General features: G+C 35.7%; 1 protein-coding gene across 9 annotated transcripts in view; it reads right to left on the bottom strand.

The window, feature by feature from the left end:
* The window catches only part of CDIN1 (CDAN1 interacting nuclease 1), a 125393-nt gene that overhangs the window by 100244 nt on the left and 1069 nt on the right, over window positions 1–24080 (bottom strand). For 5 of the 9 annotated variants that reach the window (XM_061367672.1, XM_061367671.1, XM_061367674.1 and 2 more), the window contains exons 2-4: window positions 1689–1734; window positions 764–828; window positions 62–91 (exon numbers count right to left, since the gene is read on the bottom strand). In XM_061367672.1, coding sequence (XP_061223656.1) covers window positions 62–91; window positions 764–828; window positions 1689–1734 — 141 coding nt within the window. Of the gene's footprint in view, window positions 1–61; window positions 174–763; window positions 829–1688; window positions 1737–24080 lie in introns of those variants that run through there. The other 4 variants (XM_061367673.1, XM_061367676.1, XM_061367679.1 and 1 more) reach the window with 3 other exon arrangements.

Here is a 24080-nt window from a genome sequence, read left to right as displayed (position 1 = left end):
TCATACAGATTAATATTAAGCATAAATATCAAGACATCTATAATCACAGTTATCAATTCACTTGCCATACAAGCTCCTCAGATATGTCAGTCTACAAGGAAGTATCTTAATTGTGTAGCTTAACCAGTTATCAGTATGCCCCAATTATGTCACCGCAGTATTTTTAGGAAAGCCTACAGAAGAAACAGACAAACTATAAGGTGTAGCAAATACAATTTATTAGCTTAAGATGCATACAATTGTAAAATATTATAAAATGACAAAAAGGTTTTCATCTTCCCTTAACAGCTATTTCTGACACTTCTGTTGATAAAACAGGAGTGATCTAAAACTTAGAGCTTTAACTGGCAATACATGAATATGTAACTTTTTGTAACGTAACACAAATCTTTTAAAAGCACAAGCAACTGTAACAGAACAAGCTCCCTAGCTGTAAGAAAGTTATCCTCAATGTTAGTCTTTACACAGAAGCCCTATAATTACAAACTACAGGCAACATACAATAAATGCTATCATGTACTCTGTAAAATATGACTTAGAGCCAAAGACGTAAACACTTTCTTAATCAGTGACCAAACACAGAAAAATTTGTGCATTTTCACTGAAAGCAATTTTAGGTGAACTGTTTTGCAATCCTCATCCCAAATTCTTTATTTATTTTTATAGAAAATCAGCTTCATAAGCTAATAAGCTAATTTACTCATAATTGCCATAACAAATACTAGTTATGATAATACTCCTGACTGGGGTGGCGAGGTGATACCTTTGGTAGTAAGTTTCAACAGCTTCAGCAGTGTGATGCTTGGCATGTGTTCTTTTGATTTGTTTCTAGAAAAATGAAAAAACAAAGAATCTTACAAATATGTCACAGATCAAAATACAGAAATCATGACTGTCCAGACACATGTTCCTTGGTTACACTTTGACATATAAACTGAACCCTGTTTTTAGATTCTGTACAAAAATGACATTCAATCTACCTATTGAATTGAACGTCTTCAGACTGTACTGCAATGTACCATATATGTAAAAGCCAGTAAGGTCACAATAATTGAATCTAAATAAGTTTATTGAAGGCTGCAGAGGGCAAAGAAAAACTTGTTCTCTTTTTCAACCTTTGTATTAATTTCCCCTCAATTCAATTCCATCTAAGTCTGGTGCACTCTAGTTTTACAATTCAATTGGCATTTTTAACCAGGAAGAACATTGCTTAAAAACAACTTATTTGAAAAACAACAAAAAGTAATTCCATAGAGACTTGCCACTTGACTGACACCTGTCATCTCATGATAAATGACTCCATTTTCTGCCTCTCTTGCCTTCTGCCACTCCGGCAATGGTCATTTATCATCATCTCTGTCAGCAATGGAAAGCAGCACTGACAGTGCAAGTCAGCAAACATTTAGCACATGGAACCACGCAACACAGGGAAATTATTATTGTCAGAATAATAATGGTTTAGCATAATTTATTACAGGTCCACCAAATAAGCAAAGGCTAGATGTTATTAGACAGATGGATGGGTAGGCTTGGCAGCCATCCACTGAGACTCAGGCGGTGCTTGATGTGGAAAAAGGAACATCCTCCAAACCAATCAGAAAGCTGGCAGTTCAATTACAAAGAAATAAAGGGACATTCATCATTCAATTAGGCACCTGTCAACCCTCACAAAGGAGAAAACTTCTAACCTGGTACTCCTGGGAGAAGATGCTCAGCAGAGTGGACTGCGATTGACTGGAACAAATAAAAGAAGGACAAAGTTAATTACTGGAGTGCACTGCAAAGAAACAAAAGAGAAGGGAGCTTCAAAGGTAGGCCTGCTGCCCTGTAATCTAACAGAACATGAAAACAAGTGTGGAAAAGTTGTTCCAGATGAACACCTCAGACAAAGGCTTCCTGCTGCTAGGTCAAGGAGAGAGTGTATGAGGGAGGGGAGGAAAATACAGCAAGAGTTTCAAAGCAAACAAGCATATTGTTTGGGTGATTCCTTTTTCAGCTTCAGAACCCACAAAGTTCTAACAGGAGCAGGTAGAAAAGCTAAAAGGTAACAGGCAGAAAGGAAAACAAATCAAAATTTCCATTAATAATTGATGGAGATAAATTCCATCAGCAGTTGGGAACATGCTGCTTGTTCATTGGCAACATATTGAAATTCATTTTGTTAGCAGCAAGGGAAGCTCTTCAGTAGCTGTCTCATATTCAGGTTAAAAACTTCCGCCTCTGTCAGAAGTAGCATATGGGACCACTGGAACATTCCCACTGAAACTGATGTGCTTTGAAAATAGAAACTTTCACAGCAGGAAGCCAACATTCCCTGGAGTCGGTCATTTCCAAAAGCTGCCATAAGCTTCATTCATCTAAGGCTCCACTCAATGTCAAACACCTGGCAATGAAGCAACCTGGAAAGCATTCTTCCCAAGTGGGAATTTTTCTCTCAGAATTGTTAACATTTAGAAATGGGACAAGATTTTTTTTTTTTTTTTCGCTGAAAGGCAATCAATACCACACCACTACTGTTTTCAATTGTCCTCTGTGGATATATATACCTCATCACATCCTGAATACAATTAATTACTCCTGATATATTTTCCTACTACATGCAACTTGAACAAATTATAGTCTCTATAAATCGAGTTTTATGGTACAGCAAAGCATTATGAATAATTAACATTTTTCCTTTCATGAACTTACCTACTAAGGCTAGTACATCTTTGAACATAGGCAGTACAAAGATTCAGTAATGCCTAAAGTCTTACTCTTCTGTCAGATTTCTTGCATGTGAATTTAACACCCATATCACATCATATTCATATTAAATGTAAATGTTCTCTCAATACTCAAATGGTCCTCCTCCTTGCAATTTCTATGCTTCAGAAATAACCAGTCTACGATAAGGAAGCATTACTCCCATTTGCAAGAGGTAAAACTGAGGCACAGAATGACTAAATGGTTTGTTCAGGTTTAAACAGACAGTATGTCTGCTGCAGAATATGAAGTGTTACTTCTAAACCAACCAGTTGAAGCATTAGGAAAAAAGTGACTAGATTAATGTACTGCTGTATGAAGAGTTTATTATTGCCCATATTTGTGCTTCCAGAATCTTTGCCATAATATTGTATTTTGGGCTTTTCTGTCCAGCACAACATCTGTGTAACAGTAAGCTGAGCCTTGATCTCTGGTACTTTACACATGAGAATGTTCAATCTGAGTATGTGTTGACCAAATATTAAAACTGTAAGAAAAGTATAGTAAAATAAACTAGTATACAGACTCATGAAATTAATGGATTACAGAAAAAAAAAGAATTACAATGTCATCAAGAATTTAAATATTCTTAAATATACATCATTGGACACAAAGGCCAAGAGTTATGTAACGCAATGCCTCCCCAAAAGGTGCACCATCCAATCACGGCAACTTTAAACATGCGTATGCAATCATAAGAAGGTGAACAAAGGAAAGAAATTAAGATTATATACTTACACAGGCTATATGCATATGCAAAGCTAAGGTATTTCAAATTGATTTATTTAAAACAACCCTGCAGGCTATAAATAAGTTGGGTACATATGGCCCCCTAATGGCTCTCCACGTAACTATTATGATCTGGCAGATTTACATGGTCATAATGGTAGAATTGAATTTAGAGAAAAGATGTGGAAAACCCCAAAACAAAACAGGATAGCATTTAAATGGATTTCTGGTTCAAGTTCTCTTCCACTGGCATACCAATTTTTGCATTTTTAGGCTATTCCCAGCATGATTACTATAGCTATTGTACCATTATCCTATTATACCCACTGACATATCAAAAAGAATTAAGACCTTTATCCCTCTCTTCTCACTCCTGACTCTTGTCCATTCTATTTGTTCCCTTGGTGTCCTTGGATTTTGCCCTTCTACTTCAGCTTTGTCTGACACTCCTATGTTTCCAACTGTTCAGTCATTTAGGACCTACCATGAACACTAAAAAATAAAACAAATAAATCAGCCCAACTGAACAAGTTGGATATATACTGGATTGCAGTACAAAGCCACTGCAACTGTGACAAACAGAATTATTTCTCTAATATCAGTCAAAGAATTTCAAGCCTTATTACCAGAATATCTTTCCCCTTCCCTAGGAAAAGAGGATTTAATCACCACATGGCTGCTCCCGTGTTCTTTTCTGGTTAACACAGTTCCTCTCTTAAACACCAAAACCACTTATCTGTCACCCAGCATTTCTTTGCCACAGTTCCATTGCCACAACTTCCTGGCAAAATAAAATAGCTCCTCAAAAAACAACTGGAACAGCTATTACAAGATGTCACTGACAGAAACCTGAAACATCATGTTTTCAGAGAGTGCTGAAAAAGACAGTGTACTTGAAGCAGGGACAGAAGTCATGAACATGCATTTGCATTATAAAACAGCATGATCACAACTGCTGATACTGACAGCAGGGATACTGCTGTGTAAGTTATCATTACTTCTACAGGAGCAGCCAAATTCCTAGGGCTTCATTCATCCTCTTACGCTATACAGGATTTCAAGGCAGCAAATGAGCAGACAAATTAATATTGTTGTAATATCCAGGAAAAGAAACATAACACTGAAAATATCTTTTAATCGAAGTAACATTTCAGTGTTGCATTGTTTCTCATGGAATAAACTTTGTAGTAAGCCTCATACCTTACTGAAAGGCTATGGATATAGGCATGTTTGTGTCAAACAACCTCTTTTGCCAGGAACCAACTGTAGAGCCAAGGTAGAGATTTGCTGATTTTCTGAAACAAACAATGCCATCCCAACTCATAATTTCAAGTACTACCTAGTTTAAATAATTAATAAACTTGTTATCCATCTTGTGGAACTAAATCTGTTTTCTAGGAAAACAAGCAAACTTCCTCAAGTTCTGTAGAAGGCCACTTTCATGGAAACATTTTCTGCAATTCCAGATGGTAGCGGACATTACCCCCAGAACTCTGTTCAAAGCAACCAGCCTCTCTCTTCAGATATCCTCTTTTTCTTGTACACCAACATCCATAATGGAACTATTTACCTTTTGTTACTCTGTGTTGATGTTGGTGACACTTTGTGTCCTTGTCAGTACATAACTGTTTTTAGGCAGAAAACTGAAATCTAAGATCTGCTACAAAACACCATTTTTATTTTTTTTTTTTTTAAAGAAAATAGCTTCTAATTTTAAAAAATGAAATGTCATTTTCTGGTTCCAAATGATATAAAGATATAAAAATTTGCCTAACGTAAGTATTACTCATATCAAAGATATCGATAATAGACAAATCCTGCATTTAAAATGGGGTGTCCAAGTCAGACCAGAACAAGAGATAAGAGAAATTACCTCTAAGAACAGTCACGAGATCAATCAAGCTAAAAAGAGAACTGCATGTCTGGTGCTGGAAAAAGAATGTATCTTTTGGTAATCTAACATATAAGAATAAAATTTAGACCATTCTTTCCCAATGAATCTCAGAATTTGGTAGAGGATGCTATTATCCCTGGTAAGTATGTCAGAAACGTTTTGTTTGCAATGAGTACTCATATATAAACTAATAACAGATAATATGCTGATGCAGACCAGTGCTTCATAACTAGAGCTGATACAAAACTCTGGCCAAGAAGTAGCTAGTAAGGACCAAAATAATTTACATGGACAGGATCACCTTCTCAGCAAAGCAGGCTTGAAGATCTAGCCAAGATTTGGTGTGCTGTCCAACTTAATACTTCCTATTTACTACTGCTTCAGCAGGAGAAAATCAAAACATGACAACTTCTGCAAATACTGTATTTTCAGCCCTAGTTGATAAATAATTCTTATTAATTCTTTAGGGATGAGATAAAACTTATGCTTTTCTACTTATTTTCTGAGATTATTAAAAACATAAAATTTTAGGTAGAAGACCAAGCTTCCACTTGTTGCATCTATTAATTTTAAAAGGAGCTGTGTTTCCCTCATCTTTAACTCCACACTTCTTGCCTAAAATAGAAAGACTAAAAATTCAGCTTTACATTTCATGTCTTTTACCATGGAACAAAGGAAGAGTATCTAGAAAGATCTGTTAAAAAACCCAACCAACCAAAACCAACCAAAAACCAAACCAAACCAAAAAAACTAACAGTAAATATGAATTGTGCTATTTAACCCAGTAACTATCTACACAAGTGGAGACAAGCAGGGGGAAATCAAAGTCCATCATAAGGCAGATATATATAATACATACATATATCAAATAGCCTTGATTTTTTCCTTTCAGCAAATGAAATCTACAAAGAACATTGCTTCATTGCTTCCCTTCCACAAAATGGAACATTCCACCTCATTAAGAGTATAAATATATTGGTTAAAAAATGGGGCAGGGGGCAGGAGCTGTGTTTCCAAAATTCAAAAAGGTGTTAAGTGTGAAATCCCAAAGCAGCAGTGCTAGCCAGATCCTTTCATGAAATTTTCTGAAGCAGGTAAGAGCCTCTCATTTCTAATAATTGGAAAAGAACTTCCCCTTTCCATGTACAATAACTTTTAAAATATTTTAACTAATGTAATACTGAGCTTTAGAACAAAAGTAATACATATAACTTAGGGCTAGACTTACATGGTCCTTCCACGCTGGATTAAGAATCTGTGCGAGAAAAGAAATACATGTATTTGACGAATTTAAATGTCTGGGGGTGGAAAGGGAATCCTCCTCACAGCTATCCTGAGACTCCAGAATGTGTGCCTAAATACGTGTCTTGTTACATTTCCAAAAACCTGAAAGAAACCCAAACAGCCTTTTAATTCTCATCTTCTGTACTACAAACACTGGCACAGGGACTCCTAAAGAAAACAACGTTTCTATACTGCTTATCATATACTAACCAGTCCACACTTATGTGCAACACATGCCCAGATGTGTAAAACCTCTGTGGCTTCCCAGAACTGCAGGGTGTAGCCTACAAGTACCAAAATTTGAGAACCACTTGGCTTACATGCATCCAAGCACTGAAAGACATGGAATGAGGGAGGAAGCCTCAATGACATCTAGAATAGCTATGGTTTTAGCTTCTCTTTACTGCAGCTTTTAATACTAAAATCTCACCTAAAGTTTTAATATGGTTGTGGTCACTTCTCTGAATGAAAATTCTCAAAAAGCAGATTATTGTCTCTGTAAACTTTTCTACCTTATCACTCACAAAATTAACGCAGATTTATCAGAAGCCAGTGAATTACCAATTTAAGCTAAATCGGTATATGTGCTTATATGTGTGTGTGGATATATATGTTTGAATTGGAGTTTGGAACAACTAAGTGATATAAAAGTACCTAAGTCTTTAGCTGCAACACAGTAGCTTCTGTAAAATGGCTGTCTTTCAACATTACAGCTTTCCAGCTACACCAGTTCAAGTCTGGGATACAAAACCAATTTCATTTTCTTTACATATGAACCCTTCCAAACAATGAAAACATTGAAGTAGCTACTACTTTGAGAACTACCAAGTCGACACAGTGCCACTGGGGAAAGACTCCCATTATAAACATATTAATATTATAAAAATCCATCTTTTTAATATATATTTAAAAAGTACCGGCTAATATGCTCATTTCAGACTTAGTATCATCATATTTAAAATCAAGATAAAGGTCAAGTTCATTTGGAGAACTATAGCCCTAATCAATGTAGAAATTCTCTCATATCCAGTTCAAGTAAACAGTACAATAGCTCAATGCAAAAGATTTAAATATGTACCACTTACTAAAAATTGTCTTTGCCTCAAAGTTGATTTCATACCTTTGATAGGATCAAAAATAAAAACCAAAAGCAAAGAGGTCAAGTAAAAAAGTCACCCCGTAATGCGGGCTTACGCTACCCAATGATAATAAAAAGGTTAAATGCAGGCATGTGCATACAACTTTGCTGCCTATAGCCAGGGTTATGAGAATAACTGTATGAGAAAGCTCTGAGATGGCTACTTGAGAAGAGTCATCACTTCTATGACCTTGACACTGGTTGGTCCCACAACTTCTATACAATTTAGTGATGTGCGAGAACAGATGATGGTGCAATACATAGAAATGGTAGCATTTAAAATTCATAGTAGCATAAGGCCATTACTTTTCCCACTGGGCCACTTGAACTTTAATAATGTCTGACCTAGTTGGCCAATAAGTTCTAGCAGCAGACAGAGGAAAATTGCCAGTATCAGATACTGTTTGATTTTTTATTTAGACTTAGAAGTTCCTTTAAGAACAGGGTACCAGTTCTTCCTGTAGACACCTAATTTTTTTTGTGTGTCTGTTGTAACGGCCAATATATTTTCAAACAACTGCAGACTACGAACAATCCCTATCAGATACAGAAAAAAATAAAATGCAGAGGTGGATACGAATTACCAATACAGGCAATGATCACAAAATAATGCTAGCTCTTCACAGAGATAAATTACACCTTCTTTCACCCACATGACAAAAATTTAACTTTCAATAGTAGTAATACAAGTGTAACCCAAAATATGCCATATTCAAACGGTTGCAAAGTACTTCTGATCAAGCCCCCAAAATGAAAAAGAAATCAGAATAAAGACGCTATTTTTCCATTCACATATGTATGCTTAAGATGAGAACAACAACATTATGTTTTAAAAGTGATAAACATTGTCAGATAATATGGATAAAAATGGAACTCTGAAAACACAAGAACGGAAGAGTAGTATTTCCAAATGAAAACATTTTTTTTGGTCTTATTATCTTAGTAAGCAAGTACAGAAAATAGATAATAATTTGTCTGAGATACTGTTCTGATACTTTCTTCTTTCCAGAGTAAAACAGCACAGTGCTTGCTGCATGAATGTTTGAAACCTACTTAAATGACAAGTCCACACAGAGACCTTTGTAAGCAAATACTCTTTCACAAATGTCTCAAGTAAAGGCTCTTCCATAAAACCATAAAACTATTTTGAAAGGTTCAATTTTCAAGCTGGAAAATATTTTCAGATGTAATACAAAACCAAAATATATTCACAATACAGACTTAAAGAACACAATGTCAGAGCTAAACCATGAAATTAAAACTCTCAAGTATTTTGACCTCAGTCTTCAATGTCTATTGACTATTTTCACCTTACCCATACCAGAACTTCTCTGGTACCCTTTGACCAACTAGTCAGGGAGTCCATTGACGAAAGAAATTGACCGGAGTCAAATAGGGTTGGCTCCCACATACACCTCTATAACTTTAATAGTTGTCTCCATATCTCCACCTCTTGGTATTTTCTCCTTTAACTCTACAAAATAATATTTCACAGAAAAATAAAAAGCAAAGTTTGAGACTAACATAAGCAGATGATTTGCCATGTCCTTGTCCTCCACCACTCCAAGATAAAAACACATCTGAAAGTTTGAACTCTTCCTCTTAGTACCACTAAGCACAACTTTTTAGATTAAAAATATAAATAAATAAATACACAAAAGTTGTTATCTGTTGACAGCTGTGTAAAGAAGCTAAAATTGAAAACAGTGATTTATCCTCCACATTTCCTATCTGCCCTCTTTATAGGGCCAAGGCGCATACACTGAAAAAGACATTCACTTAGTAGGCTATAACTGGAAAGAAATATTTGATATATTCATTTTGTGTTCATCTTCCTCATTTTGCTTGGGTAACTTTATTGTGCTACTTCCTTTACCCCCAAGTAAAGGATCAGATTATAGAATACCTTGTCAAGAGAAGTTTTCCAGACTCCAATATTACATTTCCTGATTGTGGAGAAAGAGGAACATCATTCTACTTTGTATTTTCCGTCTTCAAACCTATATTGTCCTGTATAAACTAGATGTTTAAATTTAATTTTAGAAAAATATTTTAATGGATGAATGGCAATTCAAAGCTAATCAGACTGATCATTTTACATTAAAAAATTAGCCTGCATGTAAAAATCATATCTGTGCCAGTTTGAAACCTAATAAATCCCCACCCTTAAACAATTTGCTCCTAAAAATACATAATTGACTTTAGAAAACTATAAACTATATTTAAATTTATTATTTACAAGCAATTAATTACAAAGACAGCCAGGTGGCTTTCACTACATAAATTACTGTTAATGACACTTGCCTCATGCTGCTACTGTATTTAGCGTCTGCATGCATCACATGTCAAGCACACACACTGTTGCATAGCTATCACCAGGGTAAAATGTGAACACCTTAAGTCAAAAAAGCTTCCAATAATCCAATCAAAATTGTTAATTCTAAAACAAATCATGATCTTATTAATGTTCCCCATACAGGATACCATTTTAGCTCTATCAAAGGTGGATGATACAGAAAAATAGTTTTAAGTAAATTCCAGTGTTGGGAATGATACAGATTAAAGGCAAGAAATGAATCCGTTTATATGTAGTCCCTTTGCGATTTTCAGTCTAAAGCCCTAAGCTGTGTTTTTCATCTGAAAGTTTATAAATTTAAAGCTATTTGTAACTAGAAGACAAAACAGAAGTAAAAAAAAAGAGAACATTTCTTGTCTATCTACTTAGCTGACAGAGCAGTACCTGTATCTCTGAATTTATTGTACCATATATGGAGATCTGTACAAATTCTATTTTCAGCCCCCGACTACTGTGGCATAGGGGGAATAAACTAATTTAATTCCACTACTTACTTCCCCTTGGCAAGATGGCAGATACACACTAAGAAGGAAACACAGATGTTCCCTTTTACCAGTGGTCTTCCAGCATTCTTTTTTTACAAAGCTGTCTACCTACAACTGGCAGCCACTACGAAGGGAGCATCTGACAAGAGGTGATCACAATATTACATTATCCTATCCTTAAACTTCTCTGATGTTCTTTTCCACTCCTACTAACAAGATTTTCTTTTCCCTTCCTTCTCTTTCCAGAGGATTTATTTTTTTGTGTTCTTTGCACTGCTCTGAAAATATGTACAATGATTATACACTTTGCTTCCTGCTGTGCCACAGAAAAGGTTGGTTTTCCAGGAGAACTCTTATTCCACGCACTAACTGAACAGAATCATCTCCAGTGTAAACAGTCAATAGGTTCACCACATAGCATCACATTTATTAAGCACCAAAATTTGACCAGTCTTGGTAGATTGGGCCCACAGGCCTTGGTAAATAAATGTGGAAGCCAAGGAAGGAAACATCAAACATTTGTTCTATGTTAAAATAAACTGAAGGTGACCTCAACATGCATCATGACTTACTGGCACTCCTTGAATTTCTGGGAGTTCTCAAAAACTTAATAAAAATATACACTGATGTCTTTATGTTAAGCACATAAGGACTGAACTTCACAAAAAATAAAAAAAAAAAAAAACCAACAAAAAAACACCCCCAAAACATGAGAAAAGGGTAACTAAACTTCCCTGGAATTCAGTGAAATTTGACAACATCCTTCAGGAAGTTTTCAAAAAGGCCTCACACAAAACATCCCAAACCTATCCTCTCCCATTTTTAAAGTCTTTATACATTATAGTAAAGCAGCAAAGGCCACACAGCCTTTTTCTCATTCAGATTTTTAATTTGTTCTTCACATTTAAATATCAGGTCTTTCTATGTTACCTAAGAGTGGCAAATTAGCAGAACTAGGACATCAGTAAACAATGGAAATTGAGAAGAGAAAAAACCATTCTGAACTGTATGATTTACATTTCTGTATGTCAGTCAGTAACTAATGTCATATTATGTTTGTTATATACAATGTATTTTTTAATGAGAATACACACTCTGTTATAAAAAAGTCAGTCACCCACTTTGCTTTTAACTAAAGGCATCTGAACGTGTGTCCCAATCAAAAATAAGGATGTCAAGACCTAGATTATAAAAAACAAAAGAATTGGAGGGTAGAAAGGAGCTAAGCCATAAATTAATACTAATTTAGGGTGGACAACCTTTGTTTTTAAACTTCTTTTAAGAATGAGTAAAAGCTGCTTTTATCAATTTTCATTTAGAAGTAATTTCTTTCCCCACAACAGTAAATCTTTAAGGCTCAAAACCGGAAAAATGGCATGAATGTTATGTTTAGCACAGCATACATGCTATGCAGATACTCTGTCTTCAGTATGCTGCAGTATTTTGTTAATGCACCACCTTCCACTAAACCAACCACAAGCAAATCCTGAATTTAAAGTTATGACTGCTCATATGTGATCTGTTACCTGGATTAAAAACAAACAAACAAACGAAACAAAACAAACCAAAACAAAAAAAAAGAGAAAAGAAAAAAGGCAGAAGGCCTCTCTAGCCACCTAATCACCATATCAATGACACATGCCACAACAGAGAAGCACTAGTTTATTTGATTGATCATGGTAGATAAACTCCAAATAACAGAGAAATTAACAAATGCTTGACATTTGCTCAACATCCATTATTCTGACACTGCTTTCAGGATTTCAAAGCCTGGGAGTATGCTTAATCAACATTCATATTCCCTAGTGAGCTACAGGCACCATATTGCGCCCCGCCTTAGTACTGATGAAAACTGCATATTGGCCATTTCCAAAATGTTCTGGGATTCCACACAGGGCCCCTTCTCTCCCTTGTTCCTGTTCTGCAGTTTTCTTTTAAACACTTCCAAGACAAAAGCATCTGCCAGTTTTTCTCTCTGGGGATGTATGCAAAATGAACTTAACAGTTTTAAGGCAGGAGAAACTCTCACATCTAAATTCATTCATAGGACAGAAAAGGGCCTAAGAGGCCTCTCCAGGGACAAAACCCTGCTGAAATTTTCCCCGACAACTGTGGGAGCTTTATAAAATCTAAGTCCAGACAATTTCCAATTCAAATACCCAGCATAGCATGACCTTTGTCAGATCTATGAGCCCTAGATGCACCCACTATTTTTTTATTCTAACCAGCACAGACATTAGACAGGGCACTACTGCTAAGCAGGAGGCTGAATATTTGCATGCTCTTCTATTGTGAAAATGTAACAGTGACAGCACTGTGTCGAATTCTTTTCCCTCTAGAACTTTAACTCCATAGGAGAGGCATAGCTGACAGATGACTCTCCCAACATCTGTGTTATGTACACTGCACAGCTGAGGAACTTTGGATCACTGTCACAGCTTCTCGGAGATGACCTACACCTTTCTTATACCTACCCATGATCAAAAAAGTAAAATAAAAAATTGAAAATGCTGTTTTTTAAAATGAAAAGTAAATATGGCAAGGAAGATTAACATAATTTAGTCATTGAGCTGTTCACATAGCAGCTCACCATATGCTGTATAAATGTCCTATACAAAATAATATATCAGACCTGACAGGTTGCACATCATATTGTATTATTTAATATGCTTACTAAAATTTCATGGATCAAGTGCCACTTCTGAAAGCACACAGAAAGCCCTAGAAAATATTTCTTCATCTTCCATGATTTATTTTGATTACCTTTTACAGCTACATGATAAAGTGGAACTTGCAAAATTACGAGGTTAAGGTTTACACAGCTATTGCTTCATATACTAAAATGTAACAAATGACTCCATGTCTGTATATCCTTTTACTTGCATTTAGTATCAGAAGCACATTAGCTAAGTACTTTGCTTTCCATTGCATATTTTAATAATTTTACTGGTTATTCCAGTAAACATTCTGATCCACCAATGCAAAGTTCCTTTGAGAGAGAAATATATATATCATTGATAAAGAAGCTAAAGAGCTGAGAATTACAAAATCAACTAAATCAAACAATTAACATGTGATACATGTTGACCACCCCAGACCTGTCGACATAAAAATATATTAATTTCTACACAATACCTGACACATCTGAATAGTGTTTTTTAATTATTGAGATTTAAAACATTGGAATGGCAAGCATCTATACTCAGATAAATCAGAAAAATTCTCTATCCAGAAACCTCAAACCCACAGAAGTAGCAATTTGTAGGAACGATTGCTAATCACTGGTGAGGTCTGCATCTGAACAGTAAATTAGAACATGTAAGCAGGAAACTTGTGGATAATAGGTGTTGGGCAACCAATGGGATTTGTTTGAAAAAAAAACACTCCACATTCAGAGGATGTACCAAACAGATAAATATGGCTAGAAAAATTTTTAGACTGAAGCCATGCATTTATTCCATAAGGACCATTTTCCTCTTTCTCTTTCATGCCACTGGTGTCAAAGGAACGCAATACAAATGAGATAAACAATGTAGTCTGATTTATTTTTTCAGCCAATAATTAAATTCCTCTCTTTCTAATAATAGCATAAAGAAGAACATATTCCTGTGTCAGATAACTTATTGCAATGAGTCATTAAATACTGTATTTAGAATGGAACTTGCTTGGCCTATAGGAGTACCTGCCAATTGGTAAAAAAAAATAAATTCCTTTTCAAACCCTGTAAGAACCAGAAATCTAGCTTATGAGTTATCTTTTAATATTTTGTGTACCCAAGACAATGCACTTATCTAGGAAGACATACAGTTCAGGTGTTTTGAAAACTGAAGGACAACAGCACTGACAACCTGAATTTTATATTAATGCTGGAAATGGCTTATGTTCAAGAGCTGTTTAATCTGCAGGAACTTGCACTCACTCTCCAGTTATTGTACTTTGCACCACTTGTAGCCTCATAATGCATATCTGCATTCCACAGAAGAACTGCAATAAAAAAATGGACATTACCAGTATCAATAGTGGACTGATGATCAGTTTTGCCATCTCCTAGCCAACTACAAATGGAAACAGAGATACTTGATGTCTTTATTATTGTCTGGTTTCTCAATATAGAAAAAAAGAACTCTAAAAGACCCTTTATTATTCAGTCACAGCAGCATTATGTCCATTTTGGTCATAGTTTTCATGGTGGCTTTGAAACAATTTTGGACAGGCTGCATTACACAAGAGGCTACCTTTGCTATCACATGCTTCTTACTCAAATATTTGACAATATTCTACTTTCTGCGGAAGAAGAATGTGAGCTATCTTAAGAATGTGAGATATCTTAAGGTATCTGGGAACCCATGCTATCAAATGCTTCTGAGACCATGCAGGCCTAGATATAGATATGCAAATAGAGGACATGCACCCAAACAATAAAGCCCTCTTCAGCATCATATCCTGACCTTACGACATTTTACATGGACAGTAACACTTAAATACGCTATTCACATGAGGAGGATAAAGCAGGGGACTGAAGTTTAAGAATTCTCTAGCATAAAGCAACAAGACTGTCACTATCAATCATGCTACTGGGTATCCTGCAGTGTGCACTGGAAGTGATAATACATCTCATACATATCACTATCACATTCAAAATGTCACAGACACTAGAATTAAAAAAGCTCCCCCAAAAAACAGAAAGATAGATGAAAATGCTTTAGCTGCTGAGAGAACTGAAGTTTTTAACCTAAGTGGTTCACAAGTCAAAAACATTCTTCCCACAACAGGCATAGATTCCTATTTGGCAAATTTAAGCCTGCTGAGAAGAAGTTCATTCACTTTCAATTCTTCATTTGAAGTCCATGGGCAAAAAGGACTCCATGAAATACAAGCTGAAAAATAATGATAGAGCATGAAATCTTACCATGCCAATAGCAGTTTGAAATCTACTTGTATGGTACCAATTAAACAGACAAATGAACAAGGCTTTTAAGCATCACTGGATCTCAAGAAAACTGAGTGGTATTTTTCCACTCCTCTTCCAATGCTGTTGGCTTTTTTTTGAAACAATACTCTATCAGGCTTGTCTTAGAAGACAGTTTTAGTAGGATCAGTTACTGCATTCCATATTCTTCCAAAAATTTATCTTTACCATTATTTCACTCAGTTTGAAGTACAATGCTAGCTTCTGAGACTTTCATGTTGCACATAGAGATGGTATTTTCACCAGGAACTTGAATAAACAATTAAAAAAATCACTCATAGAAGAATATTAGTTATTTTATTAAGTAATGTGGTAAGCTATGGGACATATATCAGGACCAAAATGGTTGTAGTCATTAATTTAAGTAATAAATCACAGGTCCTGCCAACAGTGACAGCAAACAGATGCTAACAAGAAAATGTATTATTTAATATTGTCATGTGTTATAAAAATGTAAGTGTTTAGGACACATCTTAAATTTTTATAATAATATGCATTTAATACATTACTGTTTTGACACATAGAAGAATCAAATTTATAGGTCTCATTCAGCACTTGCTTTCTCTTCTGTGAACACAGAATGGATTCCTGAGGGAAGAAAAAGCTCAAGAAGTGAATATTTCAAGTAGATGTTCGCAACAAAATCAAGTTGCTTGTCTTGCTGTCTTGAAGTAAATATTACAAGCACTGAATCTGTTAGAAAATGAAAACGAACATTTTTGACTTTATGTAAACAGAAGTTTTCTTTGAAAGATCCAGGAAATTCAAACAACTATGAAGTTTATCTATATACATAGACAGTAAATGATCTTATTTCCTAAGAAGTTAAAAAATAATTCCATACAATCCTTACAAGCAGAATATCACTACTGAATAATTCGCGACGAGCCTGCTAAGTAAAAAAAAAAAAAACAGCAGAAGTTTTATTTTCCACTGTGCCTTATTGTTTCTTTCCTACATCAGTTTAAATAATTCCACATAATGCTACAGTGATTTTCACCAACTACATCCCGCACAAAAAAAACGCCAAAACCAAAATGCCAAAATCTACGTTAGTTATTAAAAATGTCACCTATTACATTTCTTCCATTCATAGCTACTTTCCTCTTCTCAAGAATTTGGAAAGCCGGACACAGTGATGACCTGAAGCCCAGCCACACTGAACAGAACCACTGTGCTCACACCTTTTGCAGCACTACATCTCTGCTGCTGTACAGCCTGCTCCATAAGGTCCCTCTGCAGGAGGGTCAATTGTTTCTAAGATGATCACTGATTCTTCCAAACATTTTTGTTTTGCTTTAAGGAAGCTGTCTGGATAATAAAACTCGTGTTTGCATTCTGTTTCACTTTCATTTTCAATCAACTCCTCCAGGTATCAGGACAGTTCCTTTCTTGGAAGTGCTTCACTCCATGCTTTAAAACACTCGAGGAAGCAGTGATCAAGAGTATGGAAACTAAATTTTCTTCATTAAATCTACTGAAGCAGATATTAAAAATGCATTTAATATACTGGGGATGGCTGGTGGGCATCACTGACTGTGACAGGCCAGTTACTGATGAGCTGCTGTCAGACGGCCTTCTCAGCAGGGATCTGTGTCTAAGGCTACTGAAGGACAGCAATATCTTCCCTTATGTGTAAGCTCTATTCATCTCCCAACTATTTACTAAATCACAGACCTCTGCACACAAACCCAGTGTTTCAGCGCATGCTAACAAATGATGGATGGCCTATTCAATTCGTTATGTCCTGAAAGCGTGATTTCCTGCCATTCCAATCATCAAACCTCTAGAGCCTTCAGAGCTGATCAGTCCTGGAGAATATATTTTGCAGGCTCTATTAAAGGAGTAGAGGTTCTTTCTATTAGTCTCAAAACTTTTTTTTTTTTTTTCTGGCTGATTTAAAGAGAACTCTCTCCTTCCCACAGTACCACTGCTACCACTCTTATCTGTGTAAAGCATTCAGGGCATGCACCATTAGTATGTTAGCAAAATAGCACTTCTGGAACACCAGCCAGTTAAATAGACAGATTCTGTTTGTGACTACTATAAAACACGACAATCTTTTATTTAAATTCATCTATACGTCTTTATTATGTAACCTAGACAACCTCCAAAACATTTTGTAACTTAGCTTCTTTGATCAAATACCTTTTACAGCAAGAGAGTGCTCAAAAGGACCCTTTTTCTTTGTATTTGCCTAGTGAAACGTATCAGAGCTCTCTTAATTGTGTTCCTCCTAAAAGCATAAGCCACTTAGGAATAAACTTCCGATGTTCCAAAGACAGGTTAGCTGTCAAAGAAATAAAGCTTCTAGACTTTGCCCTTTTCAAAGCAAGGCAATATACTTGACAGTCTTTCTTCTACATGCTAGAGGAGGAATTTTTTTTAGTTTACCTATTCAATGATAGGAGTAGAATATATGTACCTCATGCTTATTCAGAAACATTAAGCTTCAGATGAATTAGTCCACAGCTGCTGAAGAGTTAGCTGTCTACAGTACAGCACAGTTTCTGAAGGTGGTATAACAGATATAAGTAAACTTTAGGTAAACAAGCATTTGGTACTTTGAAATGCAAAGACCTTGGATTTCTTTGCTTGCTAGATGTGATCCAGCCATAGCCAGTGCAAACCAATCCACACAGACCTACTATTCACCTCAACCTTGACCTGGAGATTAAACTCACTTTTATTGCACACAACGGTCATCTGTGTTAGGTCAAAATTCAAAGTCCCTTGTCAGCTAAGGTTGATATATTCCAACCTTTCCTACACTAATGCATCAAATTTTTCATGGTGAGGTCATATTCAGCAGACAGTGTATTCAGCGATTTATCGTGCCATTGTAATATAGCCCAGAATATGAGTGTCCAAAAAACTATGCATGAATAAAATATTTTCCCCTCTGATGTAGCAAATCCTCCTCTAGGCTCACAAAACTCTATCCTAGACTTGTTTGCAGGCTTCAGAAGAATGAGGCAGTATGGAACTGATTCTGAAATACAACCAAGAACTACCATTTTTATCATCATTGTCCTTAAGTACAAGCAACATGAATATAATGGTATCCTAAAATCCACAAGTCAATTAAAATGCACATATGGCCAGTTAAAACTTCCACTTCATCCTTCCTTAACAACCACCATAATCTGGCCCTTAAATGTACAGACATATGTTGGTCTGTCTGATGACACCAAGCTGGCTTTAGAATGAAATACTTAAAAAAAACAATGCCACCAGACTTATATTGCTATCCTACTGGTGATTATCACAACCATGGAATTTGTGAAGTGGCAAACAGTACAACCAAATTAAGCTTCATGAATGCACACTGTGACCAAGACAACTGCCCCAGATTTGACATATAAAAGGATTTTATCTTTTTTTTCCCCCTCTTAATTCCTCTCCTTCTTTCCCTTTTTTCTTTCACTTATTTTTTCTCCTTTCTTTCTTTCTTTCCTGTTTATTTTACTTTTTTTAATTTTTCTCTTTTTTTTTTCTCCCTTTCCCACTCCTCTTTTCTCTTGCTTTTCTCTCTTTTCCCTCAACTGTATTTTTCTCCTTTTAATTTTTTAAATCTTTTTCCTATCCTTTTTTTCCTCTTTTATCTCTGTATTTTTCTTTTATCTTTCTTTCTCTGTTTTCTTATGTATTAGACAAGAGCACCTAGCACACAACTACAATAGACTCATAATGAACATTCAAATTATAGGGAACTATTTTCCACATTTGCTTTAAAAGGCCACCTCCAATCATTGTATTTCACCATAGAATCTTAAAAAGATATAGGATTGATTTCTAAGTGATTTGTCTAAATTCCTCAAGGCTAAAAAGCCTTTCCCCTTACTCAGCCAAAATGAATTTCACAAGTTTAGTATGTCCTGTTCTGATTGTTTTTTCTTTATAAAATGAACTGTACTCCCATATGGTAGCATTTCCCCCACTGGAAGGGGAAAAGGTTAAGAGAGAAGGAAGAGACTCACCGGTATGCAGAAAATATTCAGAAAGTACAACCATTTAGTTGTACATTTCAAGTGGAATTTCAAGACTAGCCTTTATAATAACTTTGTATTTCGTTAGGATAGACAACATATGTGGGAATGCTTGCAAGGAAGAGGATGATTTACACTTGGAAAAATCATAATGGAAAATTACAGTGGACTTCCCTCAAAATTAACTTTCACATTGACACATGCTTACCACATCTTCTACTTTTTAGTTAAAAGATGACATGCAAACAACTGAAAAAAACCCTCTCCATCTCTTTCCAAACAAATCCAGAAGGCACCTGTGTCCTGAAGATGTAGAATTTACATGTGCCAATGGAAGAATTTTCTGCCTAAATCCTGTCTGTTAGTATTGCAGAGCCCCCAATAAGCAAAAATATTTTTTCATATTCTACTTTGAAAGCTTCCACTGCTCTCAATAGCTCACTTTTAAATAAGTATCTTATGTTTAACCTAATGAATAATGGAGGAGACAAAGTTCTCCTGAGTTATATACTGATTTAGTTAATTTCTGTCACACAATACCTCATATTACAGGAGAGGATTAGTACCCTTCCTATTTAGAGTCACAGCATAAGCGAATGGTTTTTTAACAAGACATACCAAATCCCACCAGTTACAAGTTCTTTAAGGCTTGTTCACTGGCATTTAAGCGAAAAGAGAAAACCTGTACCACCCTCTGGTTTACCTTATCAAAGCTGTAATACTGTAGATTTCCTAGCAAAAGTTCAAATTGCAAGAACATCTTTCCAAAGGGAACAATATCAGTTCAGAGCTCATATAATTACTTTTTATAGTGAATTTTTATTTCATTTGAAGGTGATCTTGAATATGCTACATTTTATTGTAGTGAATTTCTGAAAACTTTTATTTTTTAAATAATGAGCCAAGACTTTTTTCTCACCTCTTACTATAAATCTGTTTATCTGTGAGGTTAAATGCAGCTTTAAGTACATAGCAAATTTTAAATAATACTAGGATTTGCTACATATAATAGACAAAAACAAACAGTAGTGTAAAACTTTGCTTACTCTAAAGTCTAACATAAAAGAAAAATTAAATACTAACCTTTAAAAATCTACCATTTTCATAATTGCTCAAGCTATATGCCCCACAACATTTAAACATAGAACACTAATGCAGAGTATTTGCTACTTCAAAACAGAGTGGAAAGCCACCAGTGGCCATTAAGCATCTCCCTCCAAATTTCTGCATCTCCTAACTAATGTCCACTTTCTTTTCTCTCATGAGCTGGCCTACTAAAATCAGTGAGGTGGTTTACATAGCCAGAGCATGAATCCATTCCATTGCTAAGTAGTGAGAACATACAGAAAATTAGAGAGAGCTTAAAATGTGTCTTTATACTTTGTTTCTTTGTAAAAGAAATGCTTCTCGCACTCACAGGCACAAAACTTTCTAAATGAGATTTACTGTATCAGTGTTTGCAGAGTAAAGAAAAAACAGGCTAGCTCCTCTGTGCTCCAAAAGAATTAACCAATTATTCAGAAGAACAGGGAGAGAAGTTACAAAAATTATGTCAGTTTTGCTATAATAAGATCCTTTCCATGCAGCACAGAACACAACTGATATGTCACACACCAGCAGGTTGCCTGCTTATAGATAAGATTTACCTCATACACCTATGCTTAACTCCTGAGCTTAGAGCCCTGAGAGCCACATAGACAGCCAGCTGCCCTCTGTTCTTGAGCTTCAATGCCAGTCCTCCTTTCTGGGTACAGCAGCTCTAAAGAGCACTAGAGCAGGGGACAGAGAATTCTCCTTCCACCTTGACTCAACCTCCAGGCTACATTAGGAGCAGGTGGCAGAATACAGAACTGGAAAGAAATAAAAAGAAGTTTCCCACTGCAACCACTTTAGGTTTATCAGTACTGCTGGATAATCTAAGTGATATGAAGTAATGAAGAAGACAGGTCATGAATGTAGAGGAACATGCATCACTTAATATGCTCTGGGAACAAAGACTGCACATTCCACTAATCGAACATGAAGTTACAGATGTTAAAACCAAATATCCATTCTCAAATATCAAGTATATCAATATGAATTCTGTTTTTCTCTTGACTACTGGGAAAAAAAAAAAAAGAAGGAAATAATAATTAAAAAAAGTTATTCTCTCACAGTTAAGCTATCTTCCCTTACCTTTCTCCTGCCAAAAAAAGCTCTTCCTGCACACTAGGAAGGAAGCCTTCACGGAACAAAATTGGGCAGTACGTCCATGAACAGATGCACAGAAGAGAAGACCTGCACAGAGCAGCTGCTATAAATTCTAATACTTTGAAATCCTAGTACTTTGAAACTCTTTAAAAAACACAGGTTGCACTGAGAAAGGCTCAAAAAAAAAAAAAAAGATTCTTTCACAGGAATGAAAGTGAGGGTACTGGAAGGGAAATTGGACTAGTAGAAAAGCACTGAAAATTAAGGGATTGTAACTTTCATGCAGCATTTCCTGCATTACTCTACACTTTCTACAATGGGTAATCCAATTTAGACACTAGGTCTCACTGAGAAGGATAGTATCACAGAAGAACATAAGCACATGGCTAAAGAAAGCAGAAGACAGAAATTACAAGGAAAAACACAAATTATTAACAAGTAGATAAATTCTGGTGAAGCAGAAATGTGTACACTTTAGAAGAGCACAACACAATATACAGAATTATTGGGCCAGTAGAATACACATTAAGAAGCTCAAATGAACTATACATTAATCATCCAATACTGGCACTGATTTATCATGCTTAGTGCTCAAAATTACATTTAGATAATCCTCAGGTCATCCAAAAATCCTACTGTTAAACATGGACACATTAGAAGACAACTGCTAACCATGTAACAAACCCCTTAAGAATACACTGGTAACTTCCACGCCTGGAATACAAAGTGCAGTATCAATGGAAAAAAAATACCAACACCACCAAACCAGTGATTTGATTCCTGAAAAGTCTCAATGCTTATATAAAGATACTTAGAAAACAGTATTAAAAGCAGTCTAATTTTGACTACTTGACATTAGTAAGTCATATAGCAATACCCTTTTGAAGCAATAACCTCACCTCCTGAAATAGTTCGATAATAAAGAACAAATTAAAAATTATTTAGATTCACAGGTCATGTTGGCAGTCACCATGCAGCATACCTATATGCACTAAATTGTGGCAATAGTTTTACAGAAATTACAAATTACTCTTAGGGAGAAATTGCAGAGCAAGAGCAGGCCCATAAGAAAATGTGAAGGATGCTTAATACAAACAAAGAGCATAAGCTGTGACTTTTCAAGAAAAATAACAGATCAAGGAAGGAACCAACAGGTAAAACAGTATTAGAAAAAAACATGAGCAGATTAATGCAGAAATCTAAAGACTGTCAAGATCTATGAGGCAGTAGGAACCAGAAATACTTGAAAACTGTGAATTTATGTATTGCATTACCAGTGGAATACGGATCCTTCCCAGGGAAAGATTGAAAGTGCAAGGTGAAAGCAGCTATTACAGATGTTAGTGCTTTCCAGTTCGAATCAGCAACCGTTTCCTTATAATAATGATAAACTGGCTATGGACACCTTCATCACCTTGCAAGTGCCACGACAGATTCTGAAATATTTTCTTAAAAGGATTGAATCAGACAGTTGGGGTGGGTGGGATGAGGGTTTGGCTTGTTTGATTTTGGTTTTCATAAAGAAAAAAAGAAGCCAAAAAGTCCAATCAGATCCTTCTCATGCTAGAACAGAATGACACAGGCTCCAGATTAAAAGAAACTTGCTCCATAGTTATAGAATACACAATGGAAAAAGCCTCCTCTTTTGCACTTAAGATGGCACACAGGAGTCACCAAGTTCTGAAGCTGAAGAGTCAATGGATCTGTTGCAGCATCAAAGGAATGTACTAGGAAGTAAAATGTATCAGCGGCAAGGCCTGATCTTTTTCTGACAGACTTATTTTCCCTATTACAGACACTCATATCTCTGTATGTCTTGGAAGCAGGTTTCTACACACAGTAACTTACCTGGCAAATGAACCCAAATTCTAACCTTTCAAGACAGCTTTGTAAGGAGACTAGAAAAAGAGAACAAGCATATGTGTATGCATGCACGACTCACACATACATAACACAAATTCTAATTTCATTAGCACTAAAGCAATAAAGCTAAGTCTAAGCTCCTTAGACATATGCTGTCACAGTAAGTGGTTTTCCAAGTTGCAGAAGTACTGGACTCCATGAACGCACTGACCCAACTACATTGCTTTACCACCATTTCTTCTCTACAACAGCTTGATTTTTAACTACATTACAGACTGTCCTGAAAAGAAAGAGATTTCACTGGAGAATTTAAAGCCTAAGTTCACACTGGCTTTTCTTCCACTTATTGCAAGTTACACATAGCTTCAGTTTCCTCAGCCACACTTGTGGTAAGAATAGTAATGTTCACTCAGGAATCATGGGAAAGAATTTCTGGTT

The sequence above is a fragment of the Neopsephotus bourkii genome, unplaced genomic scaffold (assembly GCF_033783945.1).
Source record: "Neopsephotus bourkii isolate Nb327-2 ecotype Australia unplaced genomic scaffold, CSIRO-AGI_Nbou_v1 NB_1388, whole genome shotgun sequence".
NCBI classification, from domain to species: domain Eukaryota; kingdom Metazoa; phylum Chordata; class Aves; order Psittaciformes; family Psittacidae; genus Neopsephotus; species Neopsephotus bourkii.
The sequence above is the reverse complement of the archived record's forward strand: the minus strand, read 5'-3'. Positions and strand labels throughout refer to the sequence as shown.